The sequence below is a fragment of the Vicugna pacos genome, chromosome 2 (assembly GCF_048564905.1).
Source record: "Vicugna pacos chromosome 2, VicPac4, whole genome shotgun sequence".
Classification (NCBI taxonomy): Eukaryota; Metazoa; Chordata; class Mammalia; order Artiodactyla; family Camelidae; genus Vicugna; species Vicugna pacos.
Genome location: NC_132988.1, coordinates 72,220,272 through 72,238,860, shown reverse-complemented (window position 1 = coordinate 72,238,860; position 18,589 = coordinate 72,220,272). Strand labels below are relative to the sequence as shown.

At 45.1% G+C, this 18,589-nt stretch overlaps 1 protein-coding gene and 1 long non-coding RNA gene across 2 annotated transcripts in view; one reads left to right on the top strand and one right to left on the bottom strand.

The window, feature by feature from the left end:
* The window catches only part of LOC102532646 (serine/threonine-protein phosphatase with EF-hands 2), a 61,294-nt gene that overhangs the window by 29,641 nt on the left and 13,064 nt on the right, over positions 1–18,589 (top strand). Inside the window, exons 6-14 of the mRNA XM_072941638.1 lie at positions 1,653–1,725; positions 5,875–6,002; positions 6,157–6,214; positions 7,065–7,240; positions 8,555–8,669; positions 9,848–9,894; positions 10,695–10,861; positions 11,319–11,355; positions 11,448–11,597. Coding sequence (XP_072797739.1) covers positions 1,671–1,725; positions 5,875–6,002; positions 6,157–6,214; positions 7,065–7,240; positions 8,555–8,669; positions 9,848–9,894; positions 10,695–10,861; positions 11,319–11,355; positions 11,448–11,597 — 933 coding nt within the window. The 5' untranslated portion in view covers positions 1,653–1,670. The remainder of the gene's footprint in view (positions 1–1,652; positions 1,726–5,874; positions 6,003–6,156; positions 6,215–7,064; positions 7,241–8,554; positions 8,670–9,847; positions 9,895–10,694; positions 10,862–11,318; positions 11,356–11,447; positions 11,598–18,589) is intronic.
* On the bottom strand, positions 11,727–18,534 carry LOC140686792 (uncharacterized). Its single transcript, XR_012060715.1, has 3 exons — positions 16,815–18,534; positions 14,139–14,342; positions 11,727–13,792 (listed from the first exon to the last, which is right to left on the bottom strand). It is a non-coding gene; the product is annotated as an uncharacterized lncRNA (long non-coding RNA).

Genomic DNA, 18,589 nt, shown 5'->3' with positions numbered 1-18,589 from the left:
CAAATCCTCATCCCAGGCCTGATCTGACTGAGGTCAAGGGCTGCCTACTGCCAGGAGGCGGGGAGCCCTGAGGGCTTGGCCAGGGCTGGGGATATCACCACTGCTGCTGTGAGGAGGTGTGCAGGACTAGGCCTGCACCTTATCTATCAGACTCCAGACTTGGAAGAAATCAGACCAGCCTGGGATCGCTCAGCCAACTCTGAAGACACGATGAGGTTCACACCTGTGTGTTAAAGAGGTTTCTGCCTCGTTGTGGCTCATAGTGAAAAATTCCAAAGAAGGTAAGAGCTTTCTTTACAGCCTAGCATACAGAATTGAGTCAGACCATGAGGACAACAAACTTATGTTTCACATGGGAAATAGATACAGGTTTGGCCTGGGCACAAAGGTCACAGAAAGCCTCTTTGTTATCTCATCCACTCACCCAGGGAGGATCTTTGCTGTGTATGTTTTGAAGTCTTCAAGTCCTGGATGATGAATCTTCCATTTCTTGGATTCACTTAGTGGGCACATAATTACCTACATTAAAAAAAAAAGATAATGTCAGGTACAGCTGATACTAAGTCAAATCCTGGAAGGACAAGGACTCTCGTCCATGTGGTGGAGATATGCCAGTTAACCTGGGAAGATGGCTCAGCTGGGGCATCACCAGCCAGAGAAGCAGTTAGTCATTACCAAGAGGCGCTGATTCAAGCTTGATATGGCCTCAGAGTTGAAGAAAGGAGGCAAGAGAGATGAGGCTGGAGGTGTAAGCTTTAGGGAAGATGAGTTCTACTTGTGTTATGTGGAGACTGAGGTGCTCCACTGAAAGTTTAATGGGAAGCTGGGTATATGGGGCTGAAGTTTAGGGATAGTCTAGGATGGAGATGTAGATTTAAGAGGTAGGAAGTGATCGTTGAAAATGTGAGAGTTGATTAAGTCATCGAGGAAGTATATTTGGAGTGAGGAGGGCAGACATTTGAGACTAGAATACAAATAAATTCGACATTTAAGGGATGGATAGAGAAAAATGAGCTTAAGAAAAAGACAATAAATAAAGAGGTAGGAGCAAATACAAGAGACTCTGGCATCATGGAAGCCCAAATGGTAGAATTTAAATCAAGGTGTGACTTATGAGATGGTGGCCTTGCTAATCTGACAATTTAAAGACTGAAAATATGAAGCCATGGGAGACATCAGCATGAAAAGTTTTGATCAATCGTGAGAATGAAAAACATGATTTTAAGAGGAATTAAGGAAAAATAAGTGATCTACTCAAGAGAATTCTGGATGGGGAGAAAAGAGAGGTTAGGTTATAGTTTGAGGTCAAAGGATGATGATGATGATGAATTTCTTTGAGAATAGACTTCAGTATGTTTTTAGCCTGAAAAGGAAAAGCTAGTAGAAAGGTTGAAAACAGGATAGATACGAGATGACACTTTGAGGGGATTCTCAAGGGAGGAGCATCTCATGCACTGAGACTGGGGAGGGAGGGGGAGGATGCAGTCACATGACAGCTTTACATTTTTTTTAAATGACATGGGAGGCAAGGTTCATAGATAATTTGGTCTACCTGCACTAATGTTCTGCCCAAATCTCCTATTGCAGACTCCCACTTCCTTTTGTCAGCAAACAGTTCACTCTCTTTTGGACCTACTATCTGTGTCCTGCAGAAATATCGTACTTACGCCATGGGAAGCGGCAGCTCCACCCAACATCATTTTGCTTTCCAGAATGCAGAGAAAGGTATGTGCTTCCCACCTCCAGAATAACTGTGGGTACCCCAAAGTCCACATTGCATAGGGAGGGGCATCTCAGGGTAGGCAGGAAATCATTACATTTCTCCTGAGGCTGACTCTTGAATATCAGCTTCTCCTCCTTGTGACATGACCACCAGAAAGCTCAGCTGAATATCTTAGGACTGGGTGAACTATATTTAACAGAATTAAAATTTCCTAAAGGAGTCAGTGTTTTCCATTGGGATTTATCCCAAAGTACACATATACAAATGAATGAATAGGACTGGGCACAAAGGGGATGAAAGAGCACTCCAGGTGTAGAGGCCACAAAGGTCATGAAGAGAGATGTATTCAAGGGACTGAATGGTCTGAAGTGAATGAGCTGTAGGATGGCATGACACGGGGCCGCTGAGGTTTGCAGAGCCCAGGCCACTCAGGAGCTTGTAGGATTTTCAACTTTATCCTAAAGGCATGAAGAATGATGGAAGAATTCAAAATAGATAGTTCCATATAAAAGACCTAAGATTTGCATAGAAAAAGTCCCTCCTGGCTTCCATGAAGAAAAGATTAGGGGAAGGGGTCATCTAAGCAAGAGACGATGATGCCCTGGCCCAGATGATGATGCCCTGGCCCAGACGATGATTCACCCAGAGAAGAGGGTGAATTCCAATAATATTCAGGGAGTGGAATTGACAGGATCCACCTGATGACATGTAAGAGGGTAGGGGGAGAAAGATGCATCAAGAATGACCTCCAGGTTTCTAAGTAGCAAAACTGGGCAGATGATAATGCCAATGACTGACTGAAGATAATGGAGAAGAACCAAGTTTGAGTAGAAGGGAGATGATGAGTTTATACACGCTGGGTCTGAGGTGCCCATGAAACATGGAGGTGGAAGTGCTGAGGAGGCAGCTACATACTCAGATCAGGATTTTGGAAGAGATGTTGGCTGGAGATACACACATTTGGAAGGCATCAGAGTATGGGTGATTGTTGAAGCCAGAGGTCACTGAAGTAGCCTAGAGTGAGAGGGGACAGGTCAGAGACCAGGGCCTAGGACACAGCCACAGGGACTTAAGCATCAGGTGGAAAAGGATGAGCCAGTAAGGGAGGCGGAGGAGAGGCAGCCAGAGATGCAGGAGGAAGCAGAGGAAATAGTGACAGCACCTCGTTTATATGAACCTAAGCATCTTTATAATAAGCTCCTGGCTTCCTTGCTTTCTAGTCTGGCAATTAGTCCCAGGCTCACCTTGCATATTTTGGGCTCCAGACCAAGAATAGCTATTTCTCCAGGGTTTGGGATGTTCACTACCAGGTTGGTCATTATTTCCTACACCTTTTCAGTGAACAGATCTCGAAAATATATATTATTTTCATAACCAATTTATATTTAGGATTGCAATATTTTTACTTAACAACCTTGATATTCATATATTCATATCTCCTTTCTCTTTATTAAAATGTTTTTCTGTAGTGATATTTATGTGGTATTATTTCCTTTGTCCTACAATACATAAATAATTTCAGAATAATTATAACAATACTCTTATAACAATATGATTACTAAAAACTCTTTAAGATTTCTTTGTAGTTCTTTTTGTCCTTTGGGTATATCTGCTAGGAATATACAAAGTACTGAAATTTCAAGTCATTTGAAATAACCCCTTTGTGTGTGGTTATGCCACCAACTTATGCAGGGTTAAATTCACTTGTTTTGCTTTTGATTTTTTAGAGATTGATTTTTTCCATTTTGATTTAAATTTGGTTTATAATTTTGTACAACATTTATACAATTCCCACTCCAATGATCTAGTGCTGTGCAGCAAACTGTCCCAAAACTAAATGGTTTAACACAACCATTTGATTCTGCTCATGATTTTGTGGGTCAGAATTTGCAAAGGGCCCAGCTGGATGGTTTGCTTGTGGTCCTCAGGGCAGCTGAGGCAGGAGGTTCTGCTTCCAAGCCAGCTCTCCACCCAGCATCTGGTGCCTTTGTGCCCCTTGACCTCTGTCTCCCCACGTGGTGTCTTTGCCCTTAACATGGAGTTTTAACAGCCAGGTGTATTTATAACGTTCACCATGGGATTTAGTCTGCACAAGGCTGCGTAAGAGCGGCCCGAGCATGTTGTGTTGCACTGTTGGGAAGAGAAGCTCGGTAGAGGATCTCAAACTATCCTACGCCTCACAGCGCCCATCTCAGTGAAAGGTAATACAGGCTCTAGACAGAGGACTAGGAGGGAGAGACAAAGGGAGAAACAGAGGCGCTGCCCGCTCTCCCTGCCCTGAGTAGCTGAAGCGGTACTGAGGATGTAAGTCTGTCTAGCTGGTAGCACTTGCTTTAAAATGCTCGAGGCAAAGGGTTAGCAAACAGCATTTCCGCCGAGACTTGAGGTGGTGATGTTCCTCCGCGTTGCTTATACTCAGCGCAAGTGAGAATCCCGCGTGGAGCTCATTACACCTGCAGACTCCTGGGCTCCGTGTAGGGATTCTGACGCCGCAGGTCTAGGGTGAGGGGCAGATGTCTGTGTGTCTCCCATGCTCCCAGAGGGTCTCACTTGAGGTAAATAGCACCTACTCTGAACGGGAGTTCACAGAATTCCGTCCTCAGCCCTTGGTGTTTTGTGAGTGCCTTTGGGACCTACTTAATAGGGTGACATTTCTTCCTCACAGAAAATCGAATTCTTGATTGGATTACATTTCTCTCAAGTTCTCTTTCCCCCTCTGCTATTGTGCCCCCTCTTAGGGCAATCAGTAAGAATGCCATTAGCTCTCTAATGCAAGCTAAGTATATTAAATCAATCTGTCTCCTGTTCACGAGGTTGACCTGAGTAGCCTGCAGGGTTTCCTTTGGATTCCGGCTTTATCCACAAAGGCTCCATTCATCACCAGCAGCACATTCACGGCCAGGAGCTTAAGGAGAATCTAATGACCCATGTGGACAGCTGCCCTCTTCTCTGGGCAGGGCCCAGGGCCTAAATTGACCGCAGGGCCTAAAGCTCCCAGGAAGAATTAAACCTACTCACACCATCCTGTGGTACAGGGTCACCCAGCATAGGTCCTGGCAAAAGGAGAAGCCCAAAGACAGCCCATCGATTGGACAGTCAGTGCAGTCAGGGCCGTATTGTGGTGTGGACACTGAAAGCTGCAAGGATATGGGGACGGCAGGCACTCACCACCACCTGACGTTATAGTCTGGGGAATTTGTGTGTGTGTGTGTGTGTTCTGCCCAGTCATCATCTCGTTCGTCTCCTTTTCAGACAAGGCCAACTGCGGCCCAGGAAGGTGACTTGGCTGAGGCCACATAGCTGGTCAGGGCACTTCCAGGCCCAGAACCAGACTCCTGATACAACATCAAAATGTCCTCCCCACCCTCTCACCCTTGCATCATCCACTCTTTTTTGTGTGTGTGTTTGAATATGTTTATTTAATTTTTATACAATTTTAAAGGTTACTTTCCATTTACAGTCACTACAAAATAGTGGCTATATTCCCCGTGTTGTACAATATATCCCTGAGCCCGTCTTACACCCAAAAGTTTGTGCCTCCCCTTCCCCCACCCCTGTACCGCCCCTCCCACCCCTCTCCCCACTGGTAACCACTAGTTTGTTCTCTGTATCTGTGAGCCTGCTTCTCTTTTGTTATATTCACTAGTTTGTTGTATTTTTTAGATTCCACATGTAAGTGATGTCATACATATTTATCTTTCTCTGTCTCACTTATTGCACTTAGCATGAGGCCTTTGAAATCCATCCATGCTGCTGCAAATGGCAAATTTTCGCTCTTTTTTGGCTGAGTGGTATCTGCATCATCCCACTCTTCAAGGATGCTGCATCCTTGCAACCTCTCCAGTTTCCATCTCCTCAGAATCCAACCTTTTCTATCTCTACACATATACATGTTTGCATCAAAAAGTGGGAATTCCAATAATCCTCCAGTGACATTAGCGTAACTAATAGGTAAGAATGGAGCTGGGGTGAGGGCAGGAATGGAAAAAAAGCACCCCGACCAGCAGTAGGGCAAACTTCCTATTAGTGGCAATGGGTAGTGCTTTCCCTACCATCTTGTCCCCATGTTACAGTGGGAGAGGCATCCCCAGCCTCCCCGCCAGGCCCAGGGAGCCCCAGCTCACAGGCTTCCTTCTCCATCTGTGTCACAGCCTTCAAGGCAGCGGCCCTGATCCAGAGATGGTACCGGCGCTACGTGGCCCGCCTGGAGATGAGGCGTCACTGCACCTGGAGCATCTTCCAGTCCATAGAGTATGCTGGGCAGCAAGACCAGGTCAAGGTATGGTGCAATGTGGGATGGGCCACCTCCAGCTCTGCCTTCCATCCCCCAGGCAGCAAGGCCTAGATGCCCAGGAGGTGCAGCTGATCTGGACCACTGTTGGGTTCTCTTTTCATTCGTCTGTAAAGCCATGTCTTCTTGGGTTCTTCTGCAGCTCCACAATTTCTTCAGCTACCTAGTGGACCACTTCACCCCCAGCAGTCACAACGAGAGTGAGTATGAACCGCCCCCGGCACATCATCCTGTCTCAGGATCAAAGGTGGATGCACACGATGTGAAAATGTGAATCCAGCGACTGAGCCAGGGAATGAGCAAGGAGGCTGACAAACAAATGGTTCTCCCAGAAGGACACCTGGAGACGAGAGTTGGAGTGCAAGGAGTTTACTTGTTAAATACAAGAAACACTGGTGGGATGAGGAGGGAGAAGGGAAGGGGTTCAAGAAAAGGGAGGCAGTCAATGAAGGGTGGGTTACTAAACCTGCAACCCACTGTGCTTGGGAAATAGTGCAGAACACGACCTAGGAGGTGTCCCACCTAAAGGCAGAAGGAACTGGGGTCTTTATATGTCAACTCCTGAGAGTCAGCGTAGGAGGCTGCTGGGAGCGGCAGATGGGGAGGGTTGTTAACTCCGTACTTTCCTGGCCCTCCAAGCAGGGCTCTCTGCAGAGCCAGAGAAAAAGCCCTCAGGCAGAGATGCAGGGGCAGACATTTGGAAATTAACTGCCTGAACAGCACTGAAAGTCTGAGGCATCTGCCAAGACAGGTGCACTTGCCTGTGAACTCTTTTTCCACCACGGTTTTCCCTTTCCTCCTGCTTACAAACCTACGCCCCTAAATTTCTGAACTTTCTAAGTCAATGAATAGAACTGACATCATAAGATAACCACTTCCCCACCCATCCTACTTTGTCATCACTTTGCCGCTTCCTTTCTCCTCTCCTGTGTTGGAGCCGATGCCAGACTGGCCAGGTCCCACTTCAAGCACAGTCCAGGGAACGGATTCTGTATTGCCCGTGACTGCAGGTCTGATCACAAGCCGGCCCACCCTTTCCATCCTGACTAGGGGACTTCCTGAACCGCATGTTCACCGAGGAGAGATCTCCGCAGGACTCCGAGATGGAGAAGAGCAGTGACTATGAGTCCATCGAGGTACCGGACAGTTACACGGGGCCTCGCCTGTCCTTCCCGCTCCTTCCCGACCACGCAACTGCCCTGGTGGAAGCTTTCAGACTGAAACAAGTAAGCTCCCCCCGGGGGACCCGGATCCCCACCAATTCCACGTAACAGGAGGAGAGCAGACTCGAAGCAGAAGAAATGGCCCTGAGGGTAGGATGTTTGTGTCACGGGTCCATTAGAGAGATTCCACTTGCCCTTTTCTTAGCCGGGAACTTGTGGTTGATCAGCCAGTTTTTATGTGTTGAAAGCCCATCCTCCTAACATGTAATCACTTTGTTCATTTATCCCGCAGGTGATTACTGAGTGCGGCTGTGTGCAGGCACTGCTCTAGGCACTGGGGATATAGCGGTGACCAAGACAGACACAATCTCTGCCCTCATGGGGCTGACATTCTAGGGCGGAGAAGGGCCATAAATAGTAACAAATAAGTAAATTACATAATATATTAGGTGATAAGAACTATGTCGGAGCATAAGCTCGGTTCTAGGTGGCAGAGATAGGTGCCAATTTTACAAGTGGAAGGCGTCACTGAAAAGGTGATTTCTGAGCAGAGGTCGAAGGTAGTGAGGGCGTGTGCTGTGTGGGCGTCTGGGGAAAGCCTTCCAGGCAGAGGGAACAAATGGAAAGGTCCTGAGGCAGGAAGGACCTTGCCTGGACCACTCAGAAACAGCAAAAAGGTCCTTGTGGCTGGAGAGGAGGGAGCCAGGGGACAGCTCTTAGGAGCTGGAGGCAGAGAGGTGGGTAGGGTGGACTTCCATTCTTCTGAAAGTGATGGGGAGACATTGAGCACAGAAATGATATAATCCAGCTTGCTTTTTTAAAATAATCATTCTGTTTGCTGAATAGAGTGTAGGGAACAGAGGCTGAATGAGGCAGGGAGGCCAGTTAAGGGACTACTGCCATAGTCCAGGCAAAAAATGGTAGTGGCTTAAAACCCTGGTGGTAGGGGTGGAGGTGGTGAGAAGTGGTCAGACTCTGGCTTTATGCCAGATTTCAGTCCTTCCCCATGTTCATATGAAGATAATTCACTGCGGGAGGAGTTGGGATGGCTTTCCCAGTAACGTCAGGATGACTCATGCCGTCAACATACACACACTTATTCATACTTGGCTGAGACAGTCATGTGTTTCTCCAGAGCTGAAGGCATGGAAGGGTTACACAGCACAGACGGGATCAAGGATATCAGTTCGGTATTTGGGGGACGATGAAAAGCACAAACAAGGCAGAAGATGGTGAAAAAGGATCTATGCATAGGGTCCCAGGAGCAGTTGACTAGGCTCACTTTTGGGGTCCAGGGTCATTGAGCAGTAAAGGTGAGGCCCATCTTCCCTCACGATGCATGTTACTTTGCACCCTCCTTCCTCGTCCTCCTTGTAGAGGCTGCATGCTCGCTACGTCCTGAATCTTTTGCATGAAGCCAGGAGACATCTGGTACAACTGCCGAACATCAGCCGGCTCTCCACCTGCTACAGCGAGGAGATCACAGTGTGTGGTAAGAGCCAGTCAGAGATGGCTCTCCATGCTAGACACGAACCAGAAAACTGCCTGTGATGGGGGAGTGGGCCTGACAGCCACGTGGGCAGGCCAGGTTCATATCTCCACATCGATTACATTTACATGTTTACTCCACAGTTATTGAAAGGAGAGGTGGCCTGTGGGACCAGACCTGTGGGGTGAGATGACCCAGCCTCCTCCTTACTTTCCAAAGAGATGCAGATTTGACCCCAAACTCATGCTCTCCATTCAGAACAAAATCTCAGCAAATAACCAGACCATCCCTTGTTAGAAGACAATTTATTTATTGTATTCGAACAGGCCTGAATGCCTAGCACATTATTCTTTCCATCCACGTGTATTTTTCTTCCAGAAAGAAATCCTGTGAATGTCAGTCTTCTCTATCTCCTTGTGTTTTCAGTGACATTTGAATACCCGTTATAGGCCGACACCCCACAGTGGAACTCAGGGGAGACTGTAATGCACCAGGGACTGTAAACCAGCACTTCTAAGGCCACATGCAGCCTGGAAATATGTCTTATCTGCCTGAAAATGTTCTTAAATTTCTAAAGTTAACTTCCAACATTGGAAAATGGGAGATGTCATACTAAAATCCAGATTTCCAAATTCTTGAAAAATCTTGTAACTCTGGCCCTTAAGTGAGTAGCAGCTTCCTACTTTAGATGAGGCAAGACTCTCTCCAGTTCTCATCCTGGTTTGCAGCCCTGCGCTATTTGGTCCCATCTTTGCTTCAGTCAAAATATAGGTCATTGTCGGGGGGAGGGTATAGCTCAGTGGTACAGTGAGTGCTTAGCATGCAGGAAGTCCTGGGTTCAATCCCGAGTACCTCCATTTAAAAAATTGTCGCCACCCCCCATAAAGGTCATTTACTGTTTATGATGGTCACACAGAAGAAATATTGTGCTTTCTGTTTTCAACATTAACTGTCCCATCAATAAGGGAAGTTACTATTTATCCCCATCTTACATGTGGGAAAACTAGTAACCGTAAGTTTGTCAGGTTTTCCTGGATATTTTCCTTCTAATTTAAATTGAGATATAATTGCCATAACCTTGTAATAGTTTTTGACACACACTGGGTATTTTCCTTTTTATAGTAAAAACAAGAAACTGGTGAGGACCAGCCAAAACTGACATTTTTTTCTGTCTTTGTTAGGAGATTTACATGGCCAGTTGGATGACTTAATATTTATATTTTATAAGGTATGAATGCTCAGATTAAGTTCCTGTCTTGCTCTGAGGCTTACTTCAGAAGTTCAAATATAGTAGCTAGTAAACAAACGCTTAAGTATTACTGGGATTTCAAAATATTTTAATATTTGCTACTATGTAGAAATGCATAATGTAAAATCCATCATTGCATTATATTCTAGTGTATTTTTGTAAACTGTTTTAAAAATACAAAATCTCAAGTTAAAGAGAATCATTATTTGGGAAAAAGAAAATTCATAACTAAGTAAACAATTTCCTTTATTACCAAAGCAACTGAGAATTATTTTCATGTTTATTTTTAATTATCAAGTACAGAGTATATAACAAGGCATATATTCTATAAATGTAGTATTACTTTGTATCTATACACACGCGCGCGCACACACACACACACACACACTGCACTTCTGACGTATTGTCTTATTTAATCCTGAGAAATCTATGGCCACTTGTTTTTAGTGCTAGCTAAAGAGAGAGTGGCCAGAACTTAAAACTAGCATTGGAATTACAAGATCAGTGTCCTTTGCACATACCAAATGGCAACACCACGGCTTTGGATAAAGCAGCTATTTTGGTGAGCATGTCATACCCTCAGCCTGGCTAGAAAGTAATTACGAGACCAATAGAAAATATTTCCATCTCTTACTGACATTTCATGTTTGGAAGAGAGACAGACAGCACAGAACTGGCTTTTAGATCTGATGTGACTGTCAGATGCTCATTGGCTTGACTTGATTTCCTGTTTCCTTTCTTCCGCTGCCTCTTCTTGGACCTGTCTCCTTGTTGGGAAGAATGGTCTCCCATCACCAGAGCGGGCCTATGTGTTCAATGGTGACTTTGTGGATCGAGGGAAGGATTCCATAGAGATCCTGATGATTCTCTTTGCCTTCATGTTGGTTTACCCAAAAGAATTCCATCTTAACCGAGGAAACCATGAGGACCATATGGTGAACTTACGGTACAAACCCAAACAGGCTTGGGGATTTACTTTTTGTGATTGTAAACAGTTATTTCACCAGAGCTTATTTGGTAGATGCCTTTTTAAAGCAGTCTTCCAATTTTATAAAGTGGAATGTACAATATATACCATTTTGAAAGATTTTTTTATAATTTATACATTCTCCTACTATTTTAATGATTAAATTTGTTTTCACATATCCATATACTTTATTATGGAAACAATAATATAGAACACTATAGAAAAAGTAGAAAATACAGATAAGCAAAAGAAAATTAAAATATCCCATAACTTCTCTACACAGAGAAAATGTTACAACTGTAAACATTTTGGCAACTATTTCTCAGTCTCTTTTCTATATACGTGAGTAGATGCATATTGAACATGCATTTTTTATAAAAATGCAATTGTGCTGTAACTATTGTCACAAAATATCAATTCTTCCTTCTAACTGTAGATACGGCTTCACCAAGGAAGTGATGCAAAAATATAAGGTACATTGCCTTTAAAAACAAAAGTTTCTTAGTTCAGATAAGTTGAGTGAATTACTTGACACTTAATAATACTTTGTTGATATCATTTTCAGATACATGGCAAGAAAATACTTAAAATACTACAAGATGTGTTCTGTTTGCTTCCGCTGGCCACTCTGGTTGATGAGAAAGTCCTGATTCTTCATGGTGGAGTGTCAGACACGACTGACTTGGAGCTCTTGGCCAAACTAGACAGGCACAAGGTACTGACTGAGTGCTGAAATAGAGCGGATTTCACCATAATGCCCAGCATCACTGCCAGCATAAAATAAATGTCATCCCGACTCCATGCTGACTCCAGTTGACCAATAAGGGATGTTAAGAGAATCCGTTAAATCATTGGAAGGAGAAAGCTTGGGACTCTACCGCTGGAGCAAGTGTGCTGTGATCAGTTAGTGTTTGCCATGGACATGACAGTGGGGAGTGGCAGCTGGTGCCATCTGTTGGCCACCCTTGATACGGGCAAGTCTAATCACTGCCACCTGACGTGCCTCCAGTTCCTAAATAATTCACATCTTCAGTTAAACTCAAATGTGTATTGAGTTTATCTGCCTCATGCATGGAGGATGCTATTGGCAGATACAAAGATGAGATCACTGCAGTTAAACTCAACAACTATGTTTTAAGTGCTTACCAGGTGCAAGGAAAGTGCTAGCTGAGATACTAAAATACCCAGAGATGGTGCTTGCCCTAAACAAACGTGCAATAACCAGCAAGGGGCGGGGGAGAGTGAAAGCCAGAATATGTGGTAGCCCCATACTGATAGGTCTCTACTAAGAGGTCTCTATTTTCTGTCTCATTTTGGAGATGGGAAACGAGAAAGCAAAGATTTCTATTTTCTTCTCATCACGGGCTCTCACACTTGAATGGTATCTTACAGCCTCCTCTAACTGCCCATCCGCACAGGAATCCCAGCAGTTAGCCCGAGCAATTCCAAAGACAGAACTCATTACACAAGCCAGGCTACTTTGGGCAACTCTAATTGACATAAAATTCTAAGCTATCTGAGACATAAGTGAAAGAGTATGGCTTTAGAGTCTAACAGACCTGGGTTTGAATCTTGGAACATGTACTTCTTGGCTGGGAAAGCAGCTTTGCTTTACTAGGTTGTCCAGGGCCAAGGCTCCTTAAGTCTTGTTACTCTGCCATCCTTAGGGTGCCTGTCATTCCCATGCCCTCATCTGCACAGCTCAAAGTGGCTTGCCACCACAGCTGTGTTCCAAGCAATATGATAGAGGAAGGGAAGGGAGAAAGACTATTCCTGCCCTTTCAAGACACAATGAAGAAGCTGCATGCTTCTCTTCTGCTCTCATCCCGCTGGTCAGACTGTAGTCCATTCCTGTAGGCAGGACGTGGTGGTTCTTAACTCACGTGTGATGGATCCATGGCTTAATTCCCTTCAGCTTCACCAAGGAATGAGTCATGTGTAGCATCTCATGAGGTCTGGCTCAGTGAGGATGCAGCTGGTCTTCTAGATGTTTATTCTTCCAAGATTTCCACAGGACTCGGTCTCTAGGACAGAAGTGGTGCAGGGAACATCTGTGGGAAACATTAAGTTGCTAGAAGCAAACTGATGTATAGCACAGTGGCTTCTAGTGATTCTACATACCTGACAGTATCTAAGTTCCTTAATTTGAGTTCCTTCTGGATCTCAAACCATGTCTGGAACATAGGAAGTCTCTCTCACACAATGTTTCATAGGGGCGCAATTGGAGTTTGCTTTTAGGGGCTACCTTCACTCAAAGCCAGGCAACTGATGAGGCTTCATCCCAGGTTAAGTTAATCTCCTGACAAATTTTAGCTAGAGTCTTTTTGAGAGTAAAATTCATCTTTTCCATCTTGCCAGTGGATTGGGGTCGCCAAGAAGCTTGTCATTTCCAAGGAAGGTTTAAGGCTCCAGGTACTTCTTGAGTTATTCCTGCTATAAAGTCCCCTCCACTGACACTCCAAATGGACGTAGGTAGCCCACACTTAGGAATTATTTCTTTTAGTAGGACTCAAACAATGTCAGAAGCATTTTCACTGGGAAAGAAATGCTTCTACCCAACTGGTAGAAGTGTCCACAAGTACTACCAAGTACCTAAGGTTTCCAGTGGCTCCGCTGGTTAATGGCAGTGGCCCAGTTTTAGGATTACTTTTAGCACAGATCGTGCATTTCTGTGTCACCATTTGAATTGTCCTTTGCATGTCTGATCCTATAATGAATGTCTGAATCCACTGGAGGGTGGCGTCTCTCCCATCATGGGTACTCTGGTGCATATAACTTATAACCTCTTCCATCAGGTGTTCAGATCCAAGGACCTTGCCTTGTCTATTATAAACCCACCATTCTTATACTCAGCGTCCTGAGAATGGCCAGGACCCCAGTCAGATCCCCACTCACTGGCCCTTTCCAAGCCTGCAGGAGAATACATTGGATGGCATATTGTCAGATCCACATTGGGGATTGGGGCCAATATTGCGAATCTAGGTGTTTTAGTCCTGGCTGCTAGCTTTGCTATTTGACCCGCTAGATTATTCCCTTGAGCAGTCAGACAGTCTGATCTCTGATGTCCTGGACAGTAGACAAGAGCTAATTCTTCTGACTCCATGACAGCTTCTAATAAGGTTAAAACTTCCTCGGCATGTTTAATTCCCTTCTTCCCTGTAGTAACAGTCCTGTCTCTCTCCAAATGGCCTCATGGGCATGGACACCAAGAAAGCATATTTATAATCATTGAAAATAGTTACTCTCTTATCCTTACCGAGAGAGATGGAGGGCTCTCATCAGGGGTGTAGGTTCTGCCTTTTGCGCGGAGGTACCTGAGAGAAGGGCTTCTGCTTCCAGTATCTTTTCATGAGTCAACCCACACCTGGCTCTGCATTGTTCCTGGTCTGTGAAGCTGCTCCCATCTGTGAACATCTCAACGTGTTGGCTCTCCAATGGCTGGTCCATCAGGTTGAGACCACTGGAAGAGACCTGTTCAATTAGCTGAACATCATTATGCACAGAGTCTTCAGTATTCAGAGCAAAGTGGCAGGATTCATTGTGGAGACTGCTTTCAGAGTAACAGTAGGATTATCCAATAATAATAGTCTGATATTTTCTTAATCTTCCTGAAGCTAACCAGTGTCCTCCCTTCTGTTCTAGGAGGAGAAGTAGACAGTGTGGTAGGCTGTCCTAGTGTAAATTTCTCTGCTTGTAAAATATCACAGCAGAATCCAGTTTTTCCCAGGAATCCCTGCAGTTGCCACTTAGCGGTGGGAACTGTGGCCCTGGCTAGAGCTTCTCTCTGGCAGGGAGCAAGTCTCTCTGTCCTTGTGAGAGTTCAAAACTCAAACACTTAACAGAGGACTAAGAAACTTGTGCCTTCTTCTTGGACACCTTACAGCCTCATTCAACCAAAAGAGTTCAAAGTCAAAACCATATTTTGGTCGGCGGTGTCTTTGGTTTTACAAACAATCAGAATATCATCCACATACTGGATCAGGGCTCCCTCATTTAGTTAAGTGTCCCTCAAAGCTTTTGCCAGAATTTCTCCAAATATTGTGGAGAAATTTTTAAATCCCCAAGGAAGTACTGCCCAGCAGTGCTTTCACTTTTGTATCTAGATATTCCCATTTGAAAGCAAACAATTCTTGGGATTCAAAACCCAAGCAGATACCAAAACAGGCATCCTTTAACTCCAGCATGGTAAACCAACAAAAGTCTCAGAACAAGTAGTGAGCAGAGTGGATGGGTTAGGGACTACTCGATCAATATCTTTTACAATTTGATCAATTGCTCTTAAGTCATGCACAAACTGATAATCATCTGTGCCTGGTTTCTGGACTCGTAAAACTGGAGCATTGTAAGGTGACTGGCAGGGGCATATTAAATCATATTTGAGGAAGGTGTTTAGCAGCGGTTGAACTCCATGCTTTGCCTATTCCTTTAACAGGTACTGCCTTAAATTTGGATTTTTGCCCCAGGGCGAATCATAACCTGTATAGGTTTAGCCATTTTGGCTCTCCCTAGCCTCCCATACGCCCAAACGTCCAAACTCACCTTCTGCAGTATTTCATCCAGAATGGTTGCCGGTGTTCTCTTTGGGTTGGCTCAATAGAGCCTGCAATGTGCAAGCCTTCTCTGGTGGTACTTTAACGTCTATTCATCCAGGTACAAAGGTAACCTTGGCATTAAATTTACTTAGTAAATCTCGTCCCAGAAGGGGAATGGGAAAAGCTACCCTTCAAATGGGTTTTTCCCAACAGATGGTCTAGCAGCAGGATAAGTCTTTTTCAAGTCTCAGAAGAAAGTTTAGAAAGCCAGGTATTTACTAATTAAGTGGCCCCACATGGATCAGAAAATCCAAAAGTTGACTTCCCACTGTCGTAGTTACCCAGGGGTCTGCAGGGGAGATGCTGATGGGCTCGCTGGGATTGAAAGGAACCCCCGGGACCCGTCATTCTTGGTCACTGTCATTCTCAGCTTGGGCCCCTGGCACGCCACCTGTTGTTTACCTTTTCTAAGAGTTCTGTTTAGGATGGGACTCTCTTTTCTGGTGTCACTCCTGTTTACGGTATACACACTGGTGGGGTCTCACTATCAGGTGCCACACTTGAGTGGAAGCTTGGGGCTTCCTAACTTTTGCTGAGTCCCTCATGGGGCTCCTCCCTGTGTTAAGGCAGCCACAAGCAGAGTGGCCTGTTTCCTCCTTCACTGTTCCCTCTTCTCCTGAACCTGGTCTCTGCCATTAAAAACTTTGACGGCATTTCATCCAATTGAGACACAGGCATCCTTAGAGCCCTTTCCACCTTTTTCAGTTTCTTCTGTGTATGGGGGCGGGGGGTGCGCTGACCAGTAAGTGACATATTAACCATGTTTAAATTCTCTGGGGCCTCAGGGTCTGTAACTGTATACTGCCTTTAGGCTTTAAAGACCTTTCTAGAAATTCGGAAGGATCCTCATTCAGTTTCTGTTTTACCTCCTGTACTTTATTAAAGGCTTGTTTGGGCCCCTTCTTTGCAATCTAGCAAGAAGGCAATCTTGATAATGTTCAAGTTTTGACCTATGCTCAGCATTCACATCCCAGTTAGTATCTGCTGTTAGTCCTGCCGTGCTTGCTGCAGCCCACACTGGGTGGCCAGGGGTTTCTATATGAAGCCGATCTATCTCCTCCCCAGCTTCATCCAGCATCATTCTACATTCTTCTGAAGTGAGGAGGGTGTTTAATACATTTACCCGGGTTGCAAAACATCGATTAAAAACATCTTCTCAGGCTGGGTTATAGGTTGCAAAAGTCAATGAAAAAAAGATTTTCCATTCTCTTTGGATCATCTCTGTAGGTTCGTGTATTGTTCTTCCAATTAAATAAATGCGAAGTAGGAAAAGGAGAGTGGAACCAGGTCAATCCCATTGGCTGCCCAACTCAGTATTCACACCCTCAGTGGGAACTTACCTGAACAGATATTGCCCCTTATGAGTTTGGGTAGATCCTTGGCCAAATCGAGTACCCTGTTGGGCATGTTGGAGACCATCCCTATTTCTGGATCCTTAGAGATCAAGGTGAGGGGCCCAAGCCTGAGGCTCACGTGCTGGCAATGGAAGAGCAACACCGTCACGTAAGGTGGAGGAGGAGCAGTTGGGGTTTCTGACCGAACTGACAGCAAGGCATCCTCCTTTTCATTAAAATCAAGCAAAACAGGTTTCTTTGCCTTCCCTTCCTATTGGATCATAATCTTACATTTTCTTTGCACAGGTTTATACTGATACAATAATAAAAGACTGTACATAAGGTATTTCATCCCGTTTTTCTTCCCATTTACAAAATAAATATAGCTGCAAAAATCTAAAGGATATTGTGGCCATGCAGTGCTACCAAAAAAGACCTCTTCTCCATGGATTCATAACTGAAAGTCTTCTCAGTTTTGGAAATGCAGCCAGAGGGCTACAAAAGGGAACTGAATTAACCTTTGCCATTTTGAATGGGCTTTGCTTCCAAGTGGTCACAGCAACAAAATCTTTCCGAGGGTCCTTGCTACAGTCACCAAGAAGCCGAATCCCCAACTGCCAGTTCTTAACAATTAAGGCAAAGTAGACAAAAAGGGACAGGGCCTCCAGCTCACGACCTTTCAGGACTGCCAAACGGTCTAGGCACAGGGATGTTTCTTTAACAAGTTTACTCACCCAAAAGATGTATTCCAACCCCAAAGCTGTCTCTTTGCTGCAAAATGAAACTAAGCACTGAAAGTCGGCGGCATCTTGCAGGGAAATCCAGGGGAACGGTCCCTGTGATAGAGGGACCAGGCAGCTGCTTGGACTTGTCCACAGGCTCTCAATACCAGCAAGGGGCCGAGAACCAGGGGCAAAAGCTTCACCTGGACTTCCCTCCTGGCTGGCAGATTTGTTACTGAACCAGGTTCCTTTTGCCTGATGCATAGCAAGCTATGAGGCTGAGACACCAAGGTCTGCAGCAAAGAGAGGGACAGAGAACAAATCTCAGCTCAGCCTCCCCGAAGGCAAGGGGCTCAGGGTACTTATGGGGTAACAAAGAAGCAGGGCGGTCTGAGGTGCGGGGAGCGTGGGGAAAGGTGATTGGAAAAAGGTGCGGCAATCGTGGTTTTGCGCAGGCGTAACTAGGCTACAGGCATGTCCAGAAGGTCGCCAAGTGGATGCGCACATACTCAGTTGGAGGGTGGGTGGTCCCATTCACTCTTAACTAGTTCAGCTCAGACTAGACGCAGCTGACTCCAAGTTCCTGAAAAACAACTCAGGCAAACATATTGTTTAGGCTCCATGCTGCTTGGAGGACATGCAAGTCTGCAGCAACAATTAAAATGACCTTGATTAGTGAAGGCAGGTTACAGGTGAAATGGATTTCACTAATGTCACCCACAGTTTCAGAAACTCAGAGAAGCAGGGGCTGCAGAGTCAGTTATCCAGATTCCGTCCTGGTGCAGTCTTAGTATCTCTGTGCCTCAGTTTTCCTACCTGTATTATAGGTGAGGATGCTGCCTCCTAGGGGTGTGAGGGCTGGGCAGTTAATTCATGTGAAGCTATAAATGAAGATGTCATCTCACAGGGGTGTGAGGGCTAATCAACAAATTCATATAAAGGGCCCAGATGGCACCTCTTTGGAAAAGGCTCAATACATATTAACACCATTATTCTCTATACATATCAACACAATTCTCCTAGGGGAACTAGGAGTCAGGGATGCCTCTTGAGGCAGGT